The 24853-nt window shown below is 43.5% G+C and overlaps 1 protein-coding gene across 1 annotated transcript in view; it reads right to left on the bottom strand.

Moving 5' to 3' along the window:
• Positions 1-1691: 1691 nt before the first annotated feature.
• LOC119647110 (protein peste-like) overlaps positions 1692-24853 on the bottom strand; it is an 86001-nt gene continuing 62839 nt past the window's right edge. The window contains exons 3-6 of the mRNA XM_038047888.1: positions 19192-19497; positions 18886-19101; positions 5910-6490; positions 1692-5854 (exon numbers count right to left, since the gene is read on the bottom strand). Of these exons, the coding sequence (XP_037903816.1) occupies positions 5488-5854; positions 5910-6490; positions 18886-19101; positions 19192-19497 (1470 nt within the window). The 3' untranslated portion in view covers positions 1692-5487. The remainder of the gene's footprint in view (positions 5855-5909; positions 6491-18885; positions 19102-19191; positions 19498-24853) is intronic.

Raw genomic sequence — 24853 nt, 5'->3', positions numbered from 1 at the left:
TTGTGACAGCAGGTGTTCCCTAAGGATCCGTGTTGGATCCCCTCCTGTGGAACATGATGTATGATGCAGTGCTCGGCCTTTGCGTGCCAAAGGAAGCACCATTGATTGGTTTTGCATACGACCTGTTGGTAGTAGTTGACGACGTGGAACTGTATGGAAGTGAAACCATTCATGCCATCAAAGTATGGCTCCAAATGGTGAAACTGACCTTGGCGGAAAACACGACGGAGGCGGTCCGAATCACAAGGTCATTTCAAAATCGATCATTCGATATCTGGGGGTAATGATCGATGCCAAGTTGAGCTTCAAAGGGCACCTTGATTATGCGCACGAAATGGCAGCGAAGGCTAGCTCATCTCTAGTAGTCGCCGGCTGTTTATCACAGGGGTGGTGAAATCCATTCTGCTATACGCGGCTCCTGTTTGGGCATGCGCATTGGATAACACAGTAGAACAGGAAAAGGTAAGTTCGGCAGACAGGCCAATCGCGCTGAGGGTATGCAGTGCATATAGGACGGTATCTGGTCAGGCAGTGTGTGTCATCACGGGGATGATTCCATCTTCTAGCGAATGAGGCGCACTGTCTTCTCCGGGGAAGGAGGGGCGAATCCGACCGAAGTTACTACGAGCTTCCGGAAAGCCACTAGGAAGGAGTTGCGCAAGAGATGGAAGCAACTGTGGGATAATGTCGAAAAAGGCCACTGGACCCATACACTGATTCTGTGTATTGAGAGATGGGTCGAACGGAGGCAGTGGATGCAGGAAGTACTTGCATCGTTTCGAATTGGATGAGTCCCAAGATTCTCCTGAATGTGCCGTCACACCCGAGGACCCAGAACATGTTATGTTCCGTTCTCTGAAATTCACGATTGAAAGAGGAAGGTTAAACGATGCCTTCAACGCAGTTATTGGACCCCACGATTTCGTGGAGGAGATGCTGAGGTCAGAAGGAAATTGAAGTGTGATAAACGCAACACAAACTACGATACAGGGAAGGCTGGATTGACCCGGGAAGCCACGACAGACGCGTGACTTAGTCGTATTACACATGCGTATTACGTTAGTAATAAAGTCATCCAGGAAACTCTAACCAGAATAGGAGTGCAGGGGTGTCTTATGCATTGGATAGTATCTATATTAAAAACCAAGATAATCCAATCTGATCTGGGAAGTAGCCACTTGACCAAAGCTATGAGCAGAGGGACGGCCCACTGGTGGTGCTCTGGTGGTCTCTGGTGTTGGATGGAATTCTACCCATATTGGAGAGGAGCGGTGTGAGGGTGGTGACGTATGCCGACGAGGTGGTGATATTGGTGTCAGGGATATTTCCCACCGTTATGAGTGAAATTATTATTAAATTCAATCAGAAAGGAGCTGATGTTATTTACCGCCAAGACAAGAGTACTCGAATCGCACCTCCAGCGGTTAAATGGATAAAAATTGGTAGATAAGCACCAGGATCCTTATTTAAATTGCAGAGTAAACACTGACGGATCAAAAATGGTCTATGGAATCGATGTGGGAGTTTTTTTTTTGGATACGCAGTGTAGCCGAGTTGTAGTCCCCTGGGATTCATCAGTATATTCTAAGCAGAGGTATTAGCGATATTGGAAGCCGATCCAAGCCTTTTTCTAAATACATAGTGTAGTCCTAACGTGACAATATGCATATTTGACAATTAAAATTTCATCATTTTAGTGTTTTTATTTATTTTTTATTTACTTTTTCAAGATCAGTTATATTTTATTAAATACATATATGATCAAAAAGCTCGAATAACGTTATAAAAGTATGATTTCCTTACAGTCTAACTTACAAAAAATCTTCTCAGTAAAATGTTAACAATGCCTCCTTTTCGTTGCTAATAGCAGATAGTGCAGTTCTCAGTGAAATTCTTGTAAATATTAAATTCGTTTTTCAAAAATAACATCTTTCCATAATACATTCTATACATTTGAAAACTTAGTAGCGTTAGAGATACATCATTTGGTCCCAGTTGATATGTTAAACAAAGTACCATACGTAAAAAATTGTCATCTCTCTTATTATATACATTTATCATATTTTATCTTTGGAATGATTCATGTCTTCTGATTTTAACAATAAAACATTTAGTGACTTTTCTATTTAGTTACAGGAGTGAAAGTTAGATGAATCTTCATTTAATGTTGTTCACAGCACCACTTTAGTTATTATCTGATATTTATTATAAAAAGTGGAAAATATGTAACAATCAATGTATATTTCTTAGGCCACGGATTTCGTTATTTTTTTCGAAGACAGAGTCATTGATTTTTTGAGTGAGGGGCGACTGAAGGGATCATCCCACTTTACCAACTTCATAAAATCAAATTTTTATGGTTTTCGAAAGTAAACCATTTTAGAAATGTGTGAAAATTTCATAGCGATAAGAGCACTCTAGCGCCGAAACTAGTAACACTGCGCACGGCGAGTACCTATCCATACCTCACTTCCGTCAGACTTTCAGGTTCCGAAGGTCAGTAGCGTGTGAACGACAACACGATGAAGTTCGGTAACTACGAAAAAAGAATCGCGATTATTGCGTTGTACCAATGTGGGAATACGCCGAAAAAGATTCATAGTTTGTTAAAATTGAAAATAAAAAAATACTACGAAACAGCTGATGTGGTTGACAGGCCGCGGGAGAGGCGTCCGCACTCTGAACGTCGCCCGAATGAATCACAATTGCTATGAAGCCAAAGAAAATGCTCCGCGAGTCCAACATCGTCACCATCCGACTTCTGTCATGGTATGGTGGCGTCTCATATCCCGGAGTCACTGATATTCATTTCTGCAAGGCCGGCGTCAAAACCAATACGAGCGTGTACGAAAAGATGTTAGAGGATGTTGTCGAGCCATTGAGTGAATCTCTATTCTCTGGAAAGCCGTGGTGCTTCCAACAGGACTCGGCCCGCGCTCACAAAGCCAAGATAATTCAGCAGTGGTTAGCGGCACATGTTCCTGACTTCATAACGGCGGATGAATAGGCCTCAGGTAGCCCAGGTTTGAATCCTCTGGACTACAGCCTTTGGATTGGATTGAAGTTAGAGGACACTGCCTGCGTTCGGACTTACACCGATTTGAAGAGTTTGAAGGCCAGCATCGTGCGTGCAACAACGAAACTCGAGAACACTGCAGTATGACACTCAGCGAGACGAGGATCGGATATAAACAGCGAACCGTCGTAGCTCGTTTGCATCTCAGCAAGACAGAGCTAGCCGAAGGGATGCCAGACTGGACGAAAATGAGTTGGCCGAAGGTCTCCTGTATGGGGCTGGAATCGCAGAATAAATATAAGGATGATTTTTCTAGCGTTTTTCAATAAACAAAACTTTGAACGTGTAACCAATTTTTTTTGTTGCGGCGTTGAGGGATTCTCCGAAATTATTGGAACGATCCTTACCAAATTTTTACAAAATAGTTGTCATATTAATATGTACGACGCGATCTAGACTTACATCAAAATTATGATTTTAACTACTTTTTTAAACGTAAGTATCGTGAATAAATACCATTTTTCGCATATTTTTTCTTTAAACAACCGCCACTTTGTTATTTTTGCAAGAAAATTATTTATTCTAGTTTGGGCCAGAGCCACTACTACACTTTTTCTTTTTCTTCAGCCTTTGTCCCGTTCACAAGCGGGGTCGGCTCGTCGTGATCGGTTTCGCCACTGAACATAAATATTTGAAAATTTTCTGTTTCTAATGGATTTTCACCAAAATGTCATCAACGCAGAGGGCATCGCCATTTTTGGAGTGGTTCCATTGATTCCGTTGTAATTATTATACCCACGCAATAAAATCAATAGAATTTCTTTTGTATACACTAAAGGGTCATATTTATTGGTACGAAAAGGATTCAAAAGAAAATTCGCAAAAATTGCTCATTTCCAGGTCGGTTAAAGTGGGATGATCCCTAAAGAGTAAAATCACACGGTAGAACAGTAGAAAGTATAAATCAAACATGTGAAATCAGTTGGTATTAAACATTAAGATACGATGGACTTCAATAGAAGTTCACCTGTTTTAATTTGAAGATGCAGGCATGGGCCCATGTGTATTCAGTCGCCTCTCAAACTCCTATTCTAAGAGCTAAAGTTAAAAATCTAACAACAATAATTTTAGTTTTCAACAAGTTTTCAGGAACGCTTCTTGTTGGATTTGTGATCTACTGAAAGTCTTTTTATCATTTCCTAACAAGCATCTTTTAAATAAGCTTCATAAGTTTGGTAACTATTTCGCTGAAGAATTTATACCTCGTCCTTGATATGTATGCATTGGTACGAAAACCGAATTGAAGAGTCCATTCACGTGCCTCGTGCACACTTCTCAACAATAAAGAAATTTAACCTTTTCTGGCCTCAATTAAATTCAAATAGCAATACCTCGCATTCCTGGTATCTTAGTATCTTGTACAGCTATTTAAGCGGAATATACATAGTATAGCCATAAGTTCAGTCAGTCGATGCGTATAGCGAGAAATGTTAGGCCGCCGAAGCTGGTAACACTGCGCACGGACTATACCACACTTCACACGTCAACACAATGAAGTTTGTTAACTACGAAAAGCGAATCGCGATTATTACGTTGCATGAGGATGGAGTCGAGCCATTGAGTGAATCTCTATTCGCTGGAAAGCCGTCGTGCTTCCAGCAGGACCCGGACCCCGCTCACAAAGCCAAGATAATTCAGCAGTGGTTAGCGGCCCATGCTCCTGACTTCATAACCGCGGATGAATGCGCCTCAGGCAGCCTAGATTTGAATCCTCTCGACTAAAGCCTTTGGGCTAAGATAGAAGAGACTGCCTGCGATCGAACTTACACCCATTTGGAGAGTTTGAAGGCCAGCATCATACGTGCAGCTCGAGAAATTCCGCTGCATACCGTGCGTGAAACGATCAATGCATGGCCTCACAGACTTCGGACCTGTATAGCTGTTAGAGGCGGCCATTTTGAATAAATTTTTTTTTCGTTTGGAAGTTCTATGTTTCCCTTTTCTGATGGTGTACTTTTCGATTGATTTGGTTTATTACTTCGTGGGAAATAAAGATTTGTTTGACTGATAGAACTTATGGCTATACTATGTGCATAGTCTCAAACGTTCCTACTGCGAGATTGGGCTGGACTCTCGGACTGGTGCAAGTCTTACACACTTATTGTACAGAGATACATTTATAGAATAATTACAATCGGCTTTATGCTTTCGTTGGGCAACAAACTTATTTTTTGCTCTAGTTAGAAAACCGTAATACTATGTTTAGTAAGCAAAACAATTTTTGCTTCAACTTTTGCATATTTTTACAAATTCCACATGATGTGATGTTTCCTACTTTTAATTTAGTCGTTATAGTAATGAAAGTAATTACAAAAAAAAAATTCTGACTATGCTAAAACTTACATTGATATTAAAGAATTAGAAATGGCTGGTAGTTGAGTATTCACCTAAAAATGGAATTTTGATAACATTCAGTTCTTCTTCTCATTTGTATCACTGTTTGCACCATTCGATTTGAATGTTACTGTCCCTAGGAAGCCATTTTTTTTCTCTAGGAGCGGACTAATTTCTGGGCCCTTTTCAACTGCTACGCCATTATCTAATTTTGCTTTCACTTTCTCTGTAGTATCCACCTTGTACTTTTGTCGGTACATTCGTCTAATTGGGAGTATAACTAGCATAACTAGGCCAATTATGAATATCACACTGGCACATATTTGTCCTGTCGTTGGTATCGCCACAACCATTCGAAGTTCATTGGCCATCGCCTCAGGAATTGTTACTTTCTGCTCGAACCACAGCAATGGCATGAACACATATGGAGCATCTTCATATAGCCTGAAATTTCAGAATTGTTAAGAAAAGCCAAGATTTAATGTCACCCATAACTTACTTAATATTTTTGACGGGCTGGACAAGCATGTTGATCTGAAAGCGACCAGAAGCCTCTAAAACTACTCCAGTCAAAGGCTCAAGAACCATATAGAATTCGTGTTTGTCTTTATTCGGAGTCAGCCCTTCTACCTGGTTCACATAGTAAGGATCGGCATTGTAGTAATGCGGGAAGGACATGTAAACCGGCGTTCCAAACCGACACGCAGAAACATCTATTACCCCCGATGGAACACATTTTCCAGAACAGAAACATTGGTTTTCAGGATATTTAGTTCCATTGTCAACTGTTTTCGTTGTTCCACTGAATTTGTAGCCTTCCAACCCGTGAATCGTTACAGTTTCTGTGTAGTCCAATGTGATATATCTACAGAGTTCGGCAGTGAATAGCATAATCGATCCGCTTGGTTGGGGACGTGGTGGGTAGAATTCACCGGCCGATCCTTGAACTTTTCCACATGAACCTCCGAAGAAATTTGTGGTGCTGTTAAAGTTCCATGAATACATTTGACCAAGCTTGTTTATATCATCAACTCCTGTGTACATGTTGAAGTAGCCAGTTAACTCAGCGCTATTGTTTCGCTGTAAAAGAAAATGCGGACTTTATAGGTCAGCTTACACTATTTGTTATTCTAATTATTATATTTCTCTTATAATTTATTTTGATTGTTTACATTTAGCCAATTTCGTTAACTTCCCTTTCTAAAACCCAATTCAATCTCCAAAAACTTTCTCTTTAAAATCAATTCAATTTCTATTTAAAATTATTGCCACAGTTAACTTTTCATGTGTGAGCTACGTGCTCGTTCAAAAGACTGAGCGAGTCCCGTTTCTTCTCCAATCGACTTGGTTTCCGGGCATGGCCACGCGGTCTAGCGAGTTCAGTGGCATCCGACGACGTGGCATCTGCTGTGCAGTAGCTGCACTTTCGCACAGGAAATTCAAATTCAAGCTGTCTCGCCACAAAATTATGTTTTACCAGATGGTACATAATAAATAAATCATTTAAGGGATTTTTAAAATAATATTAATCACGCTGAAACCAACTCAACAATTTTTAGTTGTCAAACAAAAATTGGTTGCTGGATGTAAACTACCAAAGCTTCTTCTTTTTCCTCAATGTCAAGTTTAATAGCAAGGTTGGTCCGTCTCGATTGATTGTCCAATTTTTGTCAGCCAGCCAGTCAGAGAAGCCATCAAATCACCATTGAGCGTATCAAGCCATGGTTCTTTGGATGGCCCTTTTGGTTGTTTCCCATTGACTTCGGTGCTCAAATTTAGCAAGTGGGATCTCATTCGTGCAAATCATGCCCATACTATCGAAAACATTTTTTCAACGATCGCTGAAACTCCAATTCAATTGCAGATGTCCTCATTTCGGATGTGATCTATGATCACCGTGGTATATCCCTAGTCTAGTAGAACATCGTTGTTTCCATTATTACGAGGCGCCGTTCATTCTCTTTGATAGTCGTCCAACAATCAGGACAATAGAGAGAGGCAGAGCGGACGACTCTGTCGTAAATTTTGAACTTGAGATGTTTCTTCATGCACCGATCACAAAGAACGTCGATTGCGGAACGTCACTTCATCCAAGTTGCACTGACGCATGATGAAATTTCAAAGCGTAGTTCACCATTAGCTGATAGCGTTGATCTAAGACATTTAGATTGTCCACTTCTTAACAGGTCGGCGGCCTGATCTGATTATGCTTCAGATTGAAGTTGCATGTTTCGTCAAATTTTCATACGACCTCCTCTCGGTCGCCGTTGCAAACTGTCTTCGGACGGGCAACGAGGGTGTAGGGCCGGGCTGGGAGTAGGCTCATTCAACTGATGAGGACCTGCTTGTCTGCTGGTCATGTCTTAGGGGCAAGTGGATCTGGCTTGGGAATGAGGCGAAGCAACAGTTCGTGGATCGTCCTCTCTGCGCTGGAGAAGGTGCTAATGGGACCCCAAGCCAAGGTGTAACAGCATACGTCGAAGGCTGCGTGGCCAATAGGGAGCTTGGTCTTTAGTATGCGAACTTTGAATACATTGGGCACCTTCACTTTCAAATAAGGCCCTTACACCCTGGGGACTAGCCAGGGTGGACATTTTTCCCAGATTACTCGTGGGACCAAGACATGGACTCAATTATTAAAAAAACAAACCGAAAGTAGAACAAGAGGAGGTGACACCAGGCGCATCATCGGAGGACGAGCTGCTGGGATCCAGCCAGGAGACAGTAGCCATCGAGAGCAGCATCGAGTATGCTTGGCAGCCGTAGCACTGCTGCGCTGAAATTAACCGCAGGGACCTCACGGAAGGAGACAGAAGACAGCTTCTAGCCTGGAATCCACTGCCATTAAGCTGGGTGTAGCGAGTATCAGGCGTAGTACTCCTAACCTGAAACCCTCGACGTCGAGTGATTCCTCAAAAATAAAGACCAACAAAAACGTCGGTCACCAAAGACCGACTAAGAAGCGAAAGTCCTCTAGTGTCCTTCTCAAGAGCCAGTACCAGAAAGCCATGCATACCCTCAGCAATATTGCTAAGAATTAGGAGGCCGGTACTGTAGACGAGCAGGATGAAAAGGACCTCGCTAATTACCAGGCGATTGTTGAGGAATATAACAGCAAACGCCTGGCATACGAGCAAAAAGCGAAGCCAACCGCTCTGAAACGCATTCAATTAAAGACGGGGTCGAACAAAAGCACCAGCGGAGCAGAGTGGGCAAGAGCTCGGATGTTCAGCAACCTCTGGAGAAAAGTGAGCAGCAACAGCCAGCCGATGAGCCACGAACTGCGAAACCTTTCTGTGACGTGGCCAGGAGCCAGCTAGCAGATGGCAATTCCGCTAGCGGCAAACTAGTCCTGGAACTGTGGACCAATGTTGAGGACAGGCTCTCGGAGATGGTCATTGATCATCTCTTGGATGCCAAAAACGAACATATCCTGCTTTGAGTCCTCTTAGGTGGTCCGTGGATTCCACGTTATAGCTTGCGAGGACCAATTTTCCATGGACTTTCTCGGTTCGTGCGTCGCTAAGTTCAGCGATGCCTGGGAGGATGTAAAGCTCAACACCATCCCCGAAGACGAAATTCCCAGCAGGCCGGTCGTTCGCATCTGAGGGCAACGCAGATAAATCTACAACACTCGAAGTGTACCTCGGCTAATCTGCTTGTCTTCCTCCTAGAGGAAGACATCGACATCGCACTAATACAGGAGCCTTGGATCGGAGGCGACCGTATCATCAAAGGGCTTCAAAGCAAATGTTACAATTTATTTCACAGTACAGGAGACGCTCATCAGGACAGACCTAGAGCATGCATCCTCGCGAGGAAGAGTCTCGAAGCTTTTTTGTGCCCGGACATGAATTCCAGTGACCTAGTCGTAGTCAAACTGGAGCAGGGGAGGGGGGCGGGCAGAGAATGTGTCTATTTCCTCGGCTTATATGGCTCACGACCGATCAGCTCCACCAGAAGAACCACAACATTTGACGACCACCATAGCAACAAAGAAAGTCAACCTGTTGGTGGGCAGCGACACCAATCCAAGGCATACGTTTTGAGACAGCTTGGAAATTAAAGAGAGAGGTGAGTTATTCTTTGATTTTATTATTACTACAAATCTATCGGTGTAAAACGAGGGCGATACGCCAGCCTTCCATTTCCCCAGCTCGGAGAACTCTGATGGTTGGGAATAGACCCTTGATATCGCCCTACTAACCGACAATAGGATTCTTAGGGGGGAAAACTGGAGAGTGTCTGAACATAAATCCTTCTCAGCTCACAGTTGGATACTTTTCACTCTAGATCTCGCAGCAAAAGTCTCCAAACTCTTCAGAGACCCCAGGAGGATCGACTGGAGAAAGTTTGCTTATTAAGAACAAACTCTCCGGTGCGCAAATTGGCAAGATTGGCACGACAGACGAACTGGTGTCAAAGATCGGGGCTCTGGAAGAGGCATTCAATACCGCCTTTAAAGTCGCGTGCTCTGCTAAATACAGCAAGAAGACACTGCCGCCCTGGTGAAATGAAGATCTCTCCCGCCTCAGGAAGGTGACCAAGGAAATCTTCAACATCTGCGACAGGCATAAATATTGGCAGACAAACAAGGACCGCGTGTGCAGGTGCTACTGAGGCTCTGCAGTCCTGCCCGGCAGATGCTCTCAATGTACTCCTGCATTTCCTCCCCCTAGACCTCCACATTAAATACGTTGCACCGTGCAGTGCCGTCAGATGGATTTTATTTGTAGCAACAAAGAAAGTCAACTTGTTGATGGGCAGCGACACCAATCCAAGGCATACGTTTTGAGGCAGCTTGGAAATTAAAGAGAGAGGTGAGTTATTCTTTGATTTTAATATTACTACAAATCTATCGGTGTAAAACGAGGGCGATACACCAGCCTTCCATTTCCCCAGCTTGGAGAACTGTGATGGTTGGGAAGAGATCCTTGATATCGCCCTACTAACCGACAATAGGATTCTTAGGGGGGAAAACTGGAGAGTGTCTGAACATAAATCCTTCTCAGCTCACAGTTGGATACTTTTCACTCTAGATCTCGCAGCAAAAGTCTCCAAACTCTTCAGAGACCCCAGGAGGATCGACTGGAGAAAGTTTGCTTATTAAGAACAAACTCTCCGGTGCGCAAATTGGCAAGATTGGCTCGACAGACGAACTGGTGTCAAAGATCGGGGCTCTGGAAGATGCATTCGATACCGCCCTTAAAGTCGCGTGCTCTGCTAAATACAGCAAGAAGACACTGCCGCCCTGGTGAAATGAAGATCTCTCCCGCCTCAGGAAGGTGACCAAGGAAATCTTCAACATCTGCGACAGGCATAGATATTGGCAGACAAACAAGGACCGCGTGTGCAGGTGCTACTGAGGCTCTGCAGTCCTGCCCGGCAGATGCTCTCAATGTACTCCTGCATTTCCTCCCCCTAGACCTCCACATTAAATACGTTGCACCGTGCAGTGCCGTCAGATGGATTTTATACCGAGTCGTCAGCTTATTTCTTTTACACGCGGTGCCAATGTGGGTATTAGCGGTAAAAATCGTAGAAAATCGCAGACGACTTCAACCTGCATATCAGCTAAGGATTTTCGAACATGGTCCACCTATTGGACAATGTCGTATGAGGCAACATGTGTAATTGCGGAGATGATTCCAGTGGCCGATAAAGCAAGCCACTTGTACGAGAAACAGGAAGTGAGCCTTAGTAAACAAACTGAGATAAAGAGGTCGTAAGCTGCATTGTAAATAGCATGGGATGAGGTTAACGGTCGGTGGACATGCAGGCTAGTCCTGGACATAAATAAGCGGATTACGCGAAACTATGGCAAGACGAATTACGATTAGATCAATTCTTAAGCGGACACAGTGGGTACAGAACGTATCTCTATAGGTTCGGTTTGTACGAATCGCCAGGTTGTCCTACATGTTAAGGTGCAGTATAAGACGCAAGACACGTTTTCTTCGTCTGCCCAAGATTTGAATACCCAAGGAGAAACCTCGAGAATGAGCTGGGATCTCCAAGAGCAAAAATAAGAAGAAACACACTGACGACCAAAAATTGTTCAGAATCCACCATTGGAAAGATATCGTTAAAGAGTCGAAAAAGGACAAAAACTTCCTTTACAACATTGTTACTGGTGACGAAACCTGGTGTTATGATCCGGAAATACAGCGTTGAAGTACTGAATGGAAACCACAAAACGAGCCAGCAACCAAAAAAACTCGTTTTCAGAAGTCAAAAGTGAAAATAATGCTCATTTATTTTTGCGATTGTTCATCATGAGTTCGTTCTACCAGCCCAAACGGATTACTTCGCCATGTTCTTTTGGTGTCTTGAGACGGATGTTACATTGTATTGGCGTAGTTGGCGTTTGTTGCACGATAATCGTGCCGTCTTGCCGATCGATGCTCATCACCAATTTTTTGAGCAAAAATCGCATTTTATCGGTTAATCATTTCCCGTATTCGCCTGATCTGGCAATCTGTGACTTTTATCTATTCGGAAAACTTCATTTGCCGATGAAAGGCATGCGCTATGCTGACATTCCGCCCATTCAAAAGGCGTGCACCGACATCCTCCGAGCCATGCAGGTAAACGACCTAAAATTGTCATTCGAAAAGTTGCTAAGTCGCGCATATCAGTACATCGAAACGGAAGGAGACTATTTTGAATAAAATAAAACAGTTTTGCCGAAAAAAACATTTTTTGTTCTTATTTTGAAAAATTTCTGTTTATTTTGAGACAGGCTATGTATGTCTGTTTGGGGTTTGAGGCAGACCCAGTTAATATCTTGCAAATACACCAGAAAATATTCTGTCGTATCTTTTCCAGTGGGTCAGATACTAAGGCTGAGTCGATGCGGACCACCTGGGTTTACCGTTCTGTTTACTAACATGACCTTATTCTCATTTTCATTTTAATCAGAAACGAATGACAAAAGGTCGGTTACGTATTCTTTATTGTCAACAAATGACCCTAGGGTCAAGTGATTTTCTGCTTCACATTTGCACAGTTCCTTACCGATGTGAGTCAATCAAACTCTTTACATCGCAATTAAATATACAAAACAATTAAGCGGTTTTGTATTGAATAAAAACGGAGATAATATTATCATCAACAGCAAATTTAAAGGAAACATATTTCACGTTTTTCAGCCACATGTCATCTGAATGAAGATTATAAGACAACATTGTTGGATTTTTTCAAGTCTTGAATCAATTTTGCGTTAACACTTAATGAAATAATTAGAGCGCCAATTGAAGAAATTATAAATGATTCACTTCTTCTGTAGTTGTAACCTGCATGATGGCCTGTCGCGTAGCTGCATTCAAACGAAATGAAGCAAGTCAGAGGCCACTGAATAAAGTGAATAATTGTTGATAAAGCTCACATCGTTGAACCCAATATTAATCTATTTACATTATTTTTTCCTTCTAAGCCAATTCGTCATTTTTATTTATTCGCATTTATAGCAAAATTTCCAGTTTATGCCATGTTTGTATGCACGGAGACACGTTCAGTGTCAATAACACTTCATTTGACTAAGGAATTGATGAATCTGATTAACCGATCTTACTTGCTTATCCAGGTACCAAGAAGCTTTGGCAAATGGTCGCCAAAGTGCGGAAACTATGCAATTGACCGACACCATTGTCTCCAGGGAACAAATTTGAAAGCATTTACATTTGATCTAGAATCCTTCCGGTGTTCGGTGATACTGTCATGGACGCCTTCCTTCAAGAGAAGCATAAATAACCAGACCTTGTTGGAGGCCAAGGTTAAATAATGAAAATGAAATTCACCAGATTATTTCGATCGTCTGAAATCTCTTTAAAATTTCGTCACTATTTGAATTATTTTTTCCAGTATAAGCGTATGTAGTAAACTTTCAAGGAAATAAAACACCAATTCCGCTAAGATAATCTTCTCCCATAGCTTATCTCAAATAGTTTATCTCAGAGATAGCCATTTGAAGTACAGTCAAGGTGTCATACCTAAAATCACTGGAATAGGTTTACAGTGTCTCCTATTCGCTCCCAAGTGGAGGCATCCAATAGTCTTTTATTTATTGATATTATTATTTCATTACCGATAAGAGCACTCGTATGTTTGCCCTTTGTTACTTGTACAATAAACGCCATGGAAGTGATAAGCTCAGAGCAGCGGGACAAAAACAAAGGCACGCCCTTGACCTATTTAAATTTCATATAGATAGGCAAGCAGGATTCAGTCGGGAATGTATATATGGAATACTATCTAGACGAGTCAGAGAGATAAAAGTCTCTAGATTCTTCTTAAAAGCTGTTACGAAGAGAGAAGGGCGACAAATGCAATCCCGGAATCATCCCCTTGGGAAGGAACTATGCCTGGTGATTCAGATGGACTACGGACATGACAACTCGGTGAATTAGTTGGTAAAATCTCTCCTATCCTCCTTACTCGTAGCAAAATACCTTACGGGGCGCCCGATTCCGATCCTAGCGGCCAGGCTCTCGACAATTCCAGCACAGTTTTTTTGGGGGTGGGGTAGGTGAATGCATTTACCCACACAGTGTTGGATTTCCGGTTCGGTACGTCGTCGAACTACCAACTAAGCACCTCCCCATCGTTAGTGAGCTAGCTTGGAATCGTTCGTCATATTACTTCGGGCTAATCGCCAAACTCTCCCGGAGCCTTCAAATCAGGGAATTCCTTTCACCAATGGGAGGGGAGTGGAGGAGGGAACTGTCAGTTCAAGGGGCCCCCTGCCAGCCGGGTTCTTCACCTGTGGAGCTCTATCTTCTTATCAACGAGAAGGACCCGTACTTAATAGGCAGCACGACTCCACCTGTCAGCACTCTTCAGCATCTCTTCGACAATGTTGTCTGGAGAGAGATCCCTGTGTTTAAATAGAGCTCCTGACGAGCCCCATCCCACCTTCCAGAAAAAAAAGTGTGATGGGCATCGTCCACAACTCCATTGCAAAACACACAATCCGGAGATCGCGCCTTTTCAATCTTGTACAGGTAAAACTCAAAACCTCCATACCCACTTAAAAATTGGGTAAGAAAATAGTCAGTTTCACCATGCTTCCGATTCAGTCACGCACCTTAGTTGCCGATGAACCGCGCAGTCCATCTGCCTCTAGTTTCATTTTGCCAGAGAATTACCACTTGTCTAGGGTGCGTTGCCGTTCGTCACGAACTACAACCTCGCTTGGCTAATCTCCCTTGCGCTTGTATATGGCTTGACGCTCCTTAGCAAGAAGGGCAACGGGGATCACTCCTGAGATCACATCACAACCAGTTCAGAGACAGTGCAGTACGCGGACGCCATCGACAAAGCTCCCCGCCTCTGTACTTGCGTGAGACGTTTACGATATACCTCCTTGCCAAGAACGTCAGCCTATACCTCTGCGTCGTAGAGCAGGACAGACTGCGTTGAACTCATCAGCAGATGTCGCTTGCTAGATGTAGGACCCCCAATGTTTGCCATTAGCCTGCTTAACGCCGACAGTCTCCAGCCGCAGCCTTGCTCGCTGCTGCTTTGATTTGCTCAAAAAAAGCTCATCTTTGAGTCAAGAGTCAATCTGAGGTACTTTACCGCTGGTTTTAACTCGATTATCGACTCGCCCAAAGATATGGGACGCAGGGTCGGAATTCTCTTTTTAGTCAGGATAACTACTTCGGTTTTTTCCAGTGCAAGCTTGAAACCATGAGTAGTCATCCATCCGCTTAACCGTTGCATCAATATGCCGAGTCTGCTTTGCGCCTGTTCGGCAGTGCGTCCAGCAACAAGCGCCGTATAACTGACCAGGCGCGACTCTTCTGGCATGTCGAGTTTAAGTAAACTATTATAAGTAGAGTTCCAGAGGTCCGGCCCTAGGGTGGATCCCTGTGCTTCCCCCGATGTGACCTCCATCCTCCTCTGATTCTTTAGTATTTCATAGAGCAGGGAGCGATTCCTCAGATAGTCGCTCAATATCCGTAAGAGATTGTTCCGCACGTGCAAAGTATTGTCTAGTGTGCCTAGAATGTCGTTTCATCTTACGGAATTAAAGGCGTTTCTGACATCAAGCTTTGCGAGGAGCACCACCCGTCGAGTTCGGCGGCTATGTGTCCCCGCTCGTTGAACGGCATCCACGATTTGCATGAAAGCATCAACCAAACTGCCGGGGAGACTAATCTCCGGCAGCGCGTATCGCTTCAGCAAGTCTAATTCTGATGAGCTTTTCGAGAACTTCTTCAGCAGTGTCAAGTATACATAGTGGGCGGTATGAAAACGGCAACTTACCTGTTCTAACTCTTTTATAGAGAAAAGTGGACAGTCCTCTGCGCTCTCCGCCGACGTCATCATCCCGTACGGGATGCGCAGGGAATAGTCCCTTTACAATGCGGTCCATATGTTCGGCCTTAAGTGAACAGGGTTTCCGCAGAGCCCCGATTTTTCGGGTTACCAGTTTGTAATCGAGTCCCCACGCGTCCCCATTCACCTCGTCGACCAGATCCTGCCAGCAGCTAGCTTTGCTCTTGTTTATTGCGCTGCGGAGTCTCCTTTTGATTTGTACTCCGTCACTATGGTACATGCTACCTCCCGGTCGCTTAGACGTTGTGTTAAGCGGCGGAGCCTGTGACACTCCTTCCGGAGCTCTACACTGTCCACCAATACATAGAAGGTTTGCCACGTCTCGATGCCCTTCTGGGCATGGAGGCTCCGCAGGCCGTCGTTATCAGGTTCATAAGTGAATTTACGACAGTGTTGGCTGCTGCGCCACCGCTCCCCAGGAGTACCCTCCAGCGCGGGACCGCTGCATCCCTCGCAGTCCTGTTCTGGCCGCCATTTCCAGAATTCTTTTCCCTCTGGAGTCTGAGTGAGGCATGCTCCATTCAAGTGCCCTAGTATTGAAGTCACCTCCGACCAGGATCCGCCCATCTGAGCCGTCCCCTCGACCTTGGGTAAGAACCCTAAGGAGGGTGCCGTCCCGAACTCAGATGGGAGCGGTACCTGATATGTCAGGGTGCCATGAAACTGGGTCCTTGTTTTGGTACTGCTCACTGATGAATACCAAATCAGCTTTGGTCTCCGCAACGAACTGCGCTAGCAACTCGTGAGCGATTGCACTCCGGTGTATATTGATTTGTAGCATGCGAATCATGTTGACTGTGTCTTAGCTCTTTCTTATTCTGCTCTGAAAACTGGACAGCATTTCTCATCAGTCGCGCCACAGTCCCTGCATTGGACGCAGTTTTATGGCCTACCTGACTGCATTTACGGTATGTTGCCCTTCCGACAGGTTGCAGATGTGTGCCCATAATCCAAACATCTGTAACATTTCGTTGGTGCGGTCCGGATTCGTATCCTACGCACTACTCAACCAATTCTTATTTACTCGCTGTTTAGAAGTTTGCCTCGGGAGTTCGCAGAGGTGATACCAATCCGGACATTGGTTACCTCCGGACATTCGCGTTTGATGGCTTCTGCTACCTCGTTCTTTTCTGTGAGGCAGTCAAGGTCTCGGAATTCCAGAGGATACGTGGGTTCCAGGCTGGAAACCAAAGCCTTTTCTCCCAGAAGCCCCTTGACTGCTTCACAGAACGTAACTTTATTTATTGTCTTTGGGCCTAGTTTGGCTAGGACTCCACCACCCTTCATTTTACGAATGGAAGACACTTCTGCTCCGTTATCTTCGGGTCTAATCGTGTAACGGATTTCACTGAGGACTTCCACAAAAGTCTTGCCTTCCGTCGGCTTAATAAGCAGAGCTGGTAGTCTAGTCCCCCTTCGTCTCCTCAACTTTTCTTTTGCTGGTCCGTCCTTCGTGTCCGCCTCAATTTTAGGCAGAGGTTTTTCTGATGGCGCGACGTCTTGTTGTTTCTTGTTCCTCTTCGCCTTCTTCTTTTGAGCCCTGGAAAGTACTTGAGTGAAGTCTCCTTCAGATGTCGCTTCCTCCTTTATTTTTTTCCCCATTTTAACCATTAGCAGCGAGAAACTTTCTCGAAACTACTACCTAGGGCGCAGGTATTATGCCAGCTAGGGGCCAGAACTACCTGCGGACGCACCGGGGACGCCACTCCCCATATCGTAAGCGTCAACAATCGTTGACGACCCCCCCCCCCCCCACTCCCAGCACAGTGGAGCAGGCAAAATCACTTGCAGCTGGTTATTAACCTCTTCGACGGTCGAAGGTGGAAATTCCGAATCACTAGAGACCTCGCTCCCAAAGGGGTTTGAGAGCTGGACGAGAGGAAGGATGGAGAGAAGGGTTTTGTCTCCGAGAACTCAACTTAAACGCTCCTCCCTATTTAGGAACTCCCGCTGCGCTACGGTGTTAAGACGTTATCTGAACAGAGCTTTTCTAAACAGAATGCTCATCCCTGCTCGCAGCACAAAGAGCAGTTCGTAGTTGGCTAGGGGCGTGGGTAGGCAATCTTCCAGCTGTAGAATGTTCTGGAGATACTCGTCGAAAGGCTCGCCCCCTCCTTGAAATAGGTGGTTCATGAGCCTCCGGATATTTCCATTGGAGGCAGGCTGACGAAACCGCCCTTTTAGTTCGCCACACAGAATATTCCAGGGCAGAGGACCAACCTGCCGCCGAAGCATTCCAGTGGAGGGCCTGTTAACAATGAGACTGCCCTCCCAGGGTATCTTCCGGTTCAATCCTCCCCCAACGCTCCGGTGAGAACCTAAATTCTCGGATCTCGACCCGCAACGCTCAATCTGCTGGACGAGCGCCTGATTTGCTTTTTGATTAATCATTAATTTGAGGTGACTCCTCGGCAAACATTCAAAACGTGTAGTTCGAGAGCTTCGGATGGATAAGTGAATGAACAAGGTCCATTTTACTTCTTTCTTCGGACCGATCTAATTAGGGAGGAACTTTTCCTCTCTGTTTTTGCCCCATGGATCCTTCTGTTTTGTGCTAGCACACCATATTCAAAAACGCAGATGTTTTTCGGTTTCGATTGGAAAAATAATTCAATAGTGAATGCTCAGTTGGCCCCCTCCGGCTCCTCCTGGTATACCAACGAAGACTATTAAGAGAAACTGGGTCGTAGTAGCCAACTTCCCGCTTACATCACACCGATTTTGATTTCTTCCTCGTCTTTAACACTCTCGAGCCTTTTCTCTGCTGGACGTTGTGTTTTAATAACGCCTCTTAATTCCGTGGATGTCTGATATGAATTTATACACTCGCCATATACATATGTTGAAATTAGAAAATGAGCTCTTTTCCACGGCACTCTCCGCACATAGCGGAGTTGACTTAGACGCTCATTCAGTTGCCCACAGTGACAGCAATAGCTCAACAGAAACAGCAAGTGAGCGAATACTACAGGTTCCTCCTTTAAATTTTGTCTGTTTTTTAGTCTGAGTCAGACTTTAATAGAGCTTCAACTACCCATCCATCTATGCATTTGCACGTAATTTTAATGATGATAAAATTGTAGAATTAACCGTAGAAAAATATTGAAAATACAAAATTGAAACAAATTTCTTACTGTGTAAAACCATCCGAATTTATCAAATAGAACGGGAACATCAGCACCAAACAATGGAAACTCCCTTGCAACGTCTATCATATCATCACTGTATCCCTCGAAGAGCAGTTCGTCCACAGTTCTCGTCACTGCCATAGGTTGTTCGTACATATTGAGTCCAATTGACACACTCTTCTGTCTTACGTAATCCCAGTTTATCGCTCGTCCGGCAGCTGACTTAAAACAACAAGAAATCACAATTTAATGAACTATCATCATCAAAGATAGGAAAGTGATTAATCCCATTTTAATTTCAATAATACTTACTAGTGCTATTATATTCAAAGCGGTGATATTATCATGAAGATATCCTGAACTTCCTTCTTGATCGAAGAAGAAGATACTTTTTTTCCTGAACGATATCGAAGCATTTTCTGGATGCCATACTATGTCCACTTTTTCCGGCTTTTCCGTAAACCGGTAAGGACCAAGCTCTTGCAAGACGGGCTTTATTGTTTTGTTCATAAAGTCTTCAGAATTTGTCCAATTGAAGAAGTAAACATCTAGACTCATAGGAATCGGTGGTACCCGCCACGTCTCAAAACTTTTCGATCCTGGTCGTATCGCCATTTCCTGAGAAAATGAAAAAGATACATATTGTAGTAAATTGTTGTTATATTGTGAAGGAAGGAAGGGCCTAAGAACTAAGAACTAGACTTGTCAGGGTAATTGTTGATTCGAGTCCCAGTCGTCATGGATGTTTGCGTTCGCCTTTGTTCCCGTCTGGCCGCTGTGAATTTATCTCTTGTACAACCTGTTTCAACCTTGCATCCGATATCACATAAGTACTCCACCCACCCTTGCACAAGTGTCCGTAAATATCACTAGCTTCTCTAGGTGAAAATTTAGCCTTCAGTGGCCAATGAGATTCCTACAAAGACCCGGAGGCTCTTCTTGGTGAGGTTTAGGCAATCTTTCGAGGGTTTCGGTTCGTAACCCTCCATGAGCACCCTCGGCTGTCCCATTCCTAATAAGTCCACTTGAAACCCAGAATATCCAGACCTTATTGAGCAAGCTGAGCTTGTTCAGTCTTTCAAGGCATTCCCATGCCAGTTTGGAATTCACCTGGTAGGATCTGAGTGCCTCAAAGTCGGTTAGAATATAGAATGGGAAACGGTGCTCACCTAAAAAACTTTTTTTCCTTGGATCTCGGCACCTGAACCCTCTGCTTTGAGGAATACGGAATAAGGGGAAAACCATTGCTGTGCGTTGGATACGTTAAATGTTGAAGTAGCCGGCGTGATTGCCACAAATGCTCTAAAGTTGAAGCATCCTTCAAAAAAAAAGGTCAAAATAAAGGAGCTACCGAGTTTGGCACTTCAGGTTCGATATTGTCTGCCCAAAAAGCAGGATCCAAAAATCACTGAGACAGCAAGGCAATGTCAACCCGTGCAAACGTGAGATGTTCACGGGGGGAGTACAATTAAATGAGAGTAGAGGTTGCGACAAGTGAACCTTACCGAATTCCTAGCAACACTTTATGGGCCAAGGATATAGAAGACATGCTGGCAATTTGCGCGCTGATGATAGACAAACTACACAGGAGGTAATGAAAAGAAGGATAAGTGACAAATTCAACAGATTCCCTCATTACAGTTGATACGTCCTCTCAGTGCAATAATGACAGTTTGGACATATGCTAAACAAGTACCTATAGATGCGAGAGATCGGGAGTCATAGCCAGAAATTTTAGTGCCCGGATTGTAGGATGCTCCAGCAGGTTCACTTTCACCCGGTGGCGGTCTCGGACCAAGGCATAATGTTAGTAAATGTAGAAAATATGTCTGCACTTCCCGGAAAAAAGGTCTGTATCTGGTCGTCGACATGACACATTCGAGCGTAGCCTTGCTAGCGACTGTCACTCGTCTCTCTTACGAATTGAAAAAGAAGTGGAGCGCTGTGGGTTTGCTAATATCATAACAAGATATTAAGAATCTATGGCTAAACTAAGAGGTCTTTCGAAGAGGGTGTTTGTTGAGACGTTTTTAGCTGGGTAGACCTGGGAGGTTCCAGCGTCTACACGGAAATGAGAATCGTACTTCCATGCAACGCAAACTGCTGGTCGAATGGAGGTGTTGTTCAAATTTAATCTGCATGTGAGTGCCCTGCCTCTGTTACCGAAAGGTAATGAAATACCAAAAGCACCACCTTCATATCGTGCGATATGCCTCTTCGATACGATCCTAGGGAAAATGATCAGGAAGGCTTCTTCCCATCACTGAAAATAGAAGATAGACTCTCAGTGAAATAGTATGAGTTTTGTCGAGTCCAATTCCCAGCCGATATGATGGATAGTATTATGCCGCATAATGAATGCTGGTCATTGTTATGGTTGGATATAGAGAATGAATGCAATCCCGCCAAGTGGAAGAAGATTAAGGATGCGCTGGGTGGATTTGGGGTCTACAGAAATTTGGATAAACTCGTGGAGAACTACCTTTCGAAGAGGATTCAGCGTTATGACTTATATGATGACTCGAGGAGCGCGAAATTACGGTAAGAGTGCCATAGGGCTCTTTGCTAGGGCCCCTCTTGTGTAATGTCATGCATAATAGTGGACTTGATCTACCTGTTGCTATCATTATAATAGGTTTTATCGATGATCTGGACTTGCTTGTAACAACAGAAAAACAAGATTCAGGACTGGAAATAAAATGAACCAGAGCCTCTACTTAAAGAGCTGTTGAAACATAAGCAGAATAAGACCCACACCAAAGTATAACCGGATAAAGTTTCTACTTCAAGAGCTATAGGAACTTCGCAAAAATAAGATGCACGATTTTGAGCTTCCACTTCAAGAGCTGCCGAAACATCTCAAGAACATAGTGTACGACTTTGAGGAAAAGCAGCCATTCTCAGAGCCGCAGCCATCGAAAATACTTTCGTCCCATCCGCTTTGTTTTAGCTCTCCACTGATCTACACATTCACCCGATTACCAGTTTTTAAAATACAGGCTCAGATTCGCTCCGTTTCCAGTCGCAAGTTTTCTTCTTCAGATATTTGAGCAGCTCTACTAGCTGACAGTTGCCCAGTATGCCTGGTTGATCTACCAATGTTCGATTTTTTGGGTAGCATTTGTAATCATTTTCAGAGGGTCAGCCCCATTCCTGAAGACGGAGCGACGGAGGGGGAGGGGCCCCTCTTCAAACCTGGTGAAAATTCTTGGCGGTCGAAAAATCGCAGCGGTCAAATATAATAGTATATTATTATTAACTATATTTAATGGAGGAGTACAGTGTAGAGGGTAAAAAAAATCGATTTTTTTGGTCTTAAAAAATCTTAATTTCTTTCCGAGTAAAACGCAGGCACTCCGAGCGCTGATTTCAAAAAATTCCCGCCACTACAGTCGTTTGTTTGCAATCACACGTCGTCTGCTTTGATCTTTCTGCTTGTCAGTTGGTCCGTTGCGGGTTGGCTGGCGCGCACTAGCTTCACTTGTGTAGGGGAGCGAAAGACGGGAACTTTCCTGCATGGTGGGGTTTCTACGCCAAAGCAAAACTGTTCGTGCTATTTATTAAAAGGCTGCTGTTATTGTTTATTGACAACTGTTTGGTTAGATTGTTTACGTTTGTAAAGTACCTTCGTTTTGGAAAATTCTTATTATTCCGTAAATAATAAAAATGTCCGAAGTTCGTCTGATTGATCGGAAAGGAACTATAACAAGCAACCAATGCCCTGGAGGCTTAAAAAAAAGCATTCTAAGGGAATTAGCATTCCAACGACGACAAGGAGGAAGCTAACCAAACTCAAACTTCAATGTTTGCAAGAAAACTTCCTACAAGCAACGAATTTGTTCCTTTCACATCACAAAACTTTGTGTATGTCATTATGGAGTTCTTCTCGGTTCTTCCCGGTATTTAGCTTTCTTTCGGAGACAGTTAGTTGTGGAAAGTATCATCAAAAAATGCAGTTCGCGATCTCTCAAGAACGTGGATTAGGATTTAAAATGAACGTTCAGTGCAATTGATGAATACTGGATGAAGAGAGGATTTTCTTCTTTATTTGATGTTGTAAAAAATCATAAAGTAATCTCTGAGGCTAAAGTATATGAAGGAGAGCATCCTGTTAAAAAAAGAATGTGTTTACCATGTTAGCGAAAGAATAGGTTCAAGACTTAAGAATTTAGTAAAGTTTCGACCTTTCTTTGAAAGGGTAAGGCAAGTTGACTGGAGCGCAGATAGATAAGTTGTCCAAATATTATGGAAATGCAATTAGAAGCAACCCTTTTCAGGTAGAAGAAATGCGGAAGGCCATAATGGCCACCTATTACTGCCATGCTCCAACTGACAATAACCCTCAACACTTTTGGCCACCCTTTTGGCAAAGGGCTATGGCAAAAATTAAGGATGTTTTTCTCTATGAAGTTGTAGCTGCAATGGAACTAATCTGTAAGGACCTAACAAGAGAAGAGTTGCTGACAAGATGTGTAGGAGCTTCTAATCAAAGTACAAATGAAAGTTTAAACAGCATGATTTGGAAAATTGCACCAAAGACACTGTTCAATGGCAAAGTGATAGTTGAATCTGCTTGCAAGATTGCTGTATGCCTGTTCAATGAAGGGCACTTCGCGCTCATGAAGATCATTGAAGACTTAGGCGACTACAGAAAGTCAATGTTTCAGGGCAGTGGAAAAAAAAAATGCCGAAAGGATTGCAAAGTCAGAAGCCCAAGCAGTAGCTGCAACAAAAGAAGCGAGGACTTCCCTTAGAGAAGAGCCCAGGAGGAAGCCATCAAGGAGGATGGAGTAATTGGTTCAGACTGGCAAGAATCGTTTTATCCAAGTTTTCAAAAAGAGTCTTCTCTTTTTTTTTAATCGATTTTTCTCAAAACGCCGTTTTTTGAAGCGGCGTATGCGTTTTTTTACACGCCAAATGGTGGAAACGTCTCACCATAGGGTCAAAGCTCTTACTGTACAAGACAATGATCTTGCTAGTCCTCATGTATTCCTCGGAGACTTGGGTTCTTAGCAAGAAGAATTGCGAACTCTTGGTCGCGTTCGAGAGAAGAATCCTCCGAAGAATTTTTGGACCCCTACATGAGGATGGACGTTTCCGTAGCCTACACAATGACGAAATCTATGAGCGATACCATGACCGTCCGGTTGGGCATAAAATCCGGCTCAATAGGTTACGGTGGACGTGTCACTTAATCCGTATGGATGAGGATGATCCAGCCCGGAAAGTGTATAAGGGCAATATCTATGGTAGAAAAAGGAGACGAGGCAGACCCTGCCTAAGATGGAGCGATGGCGTAGGTCAGGACGCCAGACAGCTTTTAGGGATATCGAATTGGTGGACCTCGGTGCAAAACCGGGATGTCTGGAGTTCCTTATTAAGGCAAGCCTAGACCGGATACCGGTTGTTGCGCCGTTGATGATGATGATGAAATAATTTTGTGACGTAGAAGGGGGAAAGATTTTTTTTTTAAGTGAACCCAAAGATGGCCAATAATTTTAATTTATTTAAACAATAAATAGATAATTTGCCCATTTTAGCCTTGAATTACTTCCGAAAATAGACCTCATGTAGACCCTTCTACATTCTACTCCCTTTGGCATGTATGAGGAATGCGCACGGCTTCTACTAAACAGCCAAGGTACCTCCGTATATTGGATAATTTTTGAGTGACACCTTTTCTTTGATTTGGTATGAAAATGGGAAGTAGCCATTTATATACATCATTCCCTGTAAAACCTCATAGAAATGTTACGTGTTACGATAATTACGACATACTTATTGTCAAGTAGCCAAGGTAATATAATTATTAGTTCAAATTTGAAAGAGCAATCATTAAATTCCATTAGCTTCGCCATAAATATTATGTTACTGAGCTCCTGGTTACTATCAGCTTAGACTTGAATTATTGTATTATTATTTAAGATTCAATGGCGTTTCCAAAGGAAATCTGCTACTAAAACGTTTAATTATA

This window comes from Hermetia illucens, chromosome 1 (assembly GCF_905115235.1).
Source record: "Hermetia illucens chromosome 1, iHerIll2.2.curated.20191125, whole genome shotgun sequence".
Classification (NCBI taxonomy): domain Eukaryota; kingdom Metazoa; phylum Arthropoda; class Insecta; order Diptera; family Stratiomyidae; genus Hermetia; species Hermetia illucens.
Note: the sequence above shows the minus strand (reverse complement) of the source record. Positions and strands in the feature narration are given on the sequence as shown.